General features: G+C 62.7%; 1 protein-coding gene across 1 annotated transcript in view; it reads right to left on the minus strand.

Annotated features, from left to right (window-relative positions):
- The window catches only part of LOC104465174 (uncharacterized protein KIAA1958-like), a gene marked incomplete at its 3' end in the record, with an annotated part of 1154 nt that extends 264 nt beyond the window's left edge, over positions 1-890 (minus strand). The window contains exon 1 of the mRNA XM_010078118.1: positions 16-890. Coding sequence (XP_010076420.1) covers positions 16-890 — 875 coding nt within the window. The remainder of the gene's footprint in view (positions 1-15) is intronic.
- Between the last annotated feature and the right edge of the window lie 239 nt (positions 891-1129).

The following is a 1129-nucleotide window of genomic DNA, read 5'->3' on the forward strand; positions in this document are numbered from 1 at the left end:
ACAGGGCCACCGCCTGCCCCCCATGCCGGGGAGGCCAGGATGCCCCGGGATGGTCTCTGTGTGGCCAGCCGGGGTGGACCAGGTGAGGTGGAAAGGTGCTGTGGATCAGGGTCAGGGCCGACAGCAGGCTGGGGCAGGGCTCTGGCAGGGCCCAGGCAGGAGGGCCCGGCCTGGGCCTGCAGCTTGGGCTTCGACATCTGCGTCAGGGCCAGTGCTGGCCCATCGGCACCAGCTGTCAGCTCAGCATTGGCCACAATATAGTAGTCCTCAGGGAGCTCCTGCTTGATCTTCTTGAGGAGCACCTCACCGCCACCCTCATCAGCGGGCTGGGCCTGGGCAGCGGTGGACAGGCTGGCAGCCAGACGCTTGCGTGGGCCGATGGGAGGGGGGGCACGGTGGGGATGTGGCTCAAAGTCGCTGTCCTCGTCAGTGACAGAGGACTCACAGACCATGTCAAAGAGGGTGGCTTCATCCTCGTACTCCTCCACGGGCTCGCCCAGCTCTGACGGCTCGCTGCAGTAGGAGAAGTCGCAGGAGTCACGGGTGCGGGTGCAATCCAGCTTGGCCTTCCCTGGCCGGACTGGGTAGCGTTCCAGGGGGCTGGCCTGCACCTCTGAGGGCACCCCCAGCATGCTGGGGCTGTCCGAGTTGAAGCTGCGGCTGTCCTGGAAGCAGACACGCTCTTGCGAGCCGGCCCGGCAAGTGGCGGCCAAGGGCCAGTGGTAGGCATGGCCTGCACTACAGCCCCACATGGCTGTCCGGTTGCCGTGGGCCCCCTCGGAGAGCAGGTGCTTGAGGCTGGGGATGAGGCTGCAGATGGTCCCGTGGCTGTGGGCCCAGCTCACCAGCTTGGAGAGGTTTTCGGAGGAGGTGTGAAGGCAGTCCTCCATGGTACAGGATCAACAGTGCCTTGCCACTGGGAAGTCAGCTGAAGACACGGTTCAGATCACAGGGTCCTGGCATTCATGGGCAGGTGTTGCCAAGCTCATGCTTGCGGCTCGCCTGCAAACAGAGAGCAAAATCCTGCTCTTCAGCACTCCCAAAGCACAGGCAAGTGAAACATTTGTAAGCTCAGCTAAACCCATTTCACTCTCATCTCTTGAAACTCACATTTCTTGAAAAAGCATCT

Source organism: Pterocles gutturalis, unplaced genomic scaffold (assembly GCF_000699245.1).
Source record: "Pterocles gutturalis isolate BGI_N339 unplaced genomic scaffold, ASM69924v1 scaffold4481, whole genome shotgun sequence".
Lineage (NCBI taxonomy): Eukaryota > Metazoa > Chordata > Aves > Pterocliformes > Pteroclidae > Pterocles > Pterocles gutturalis.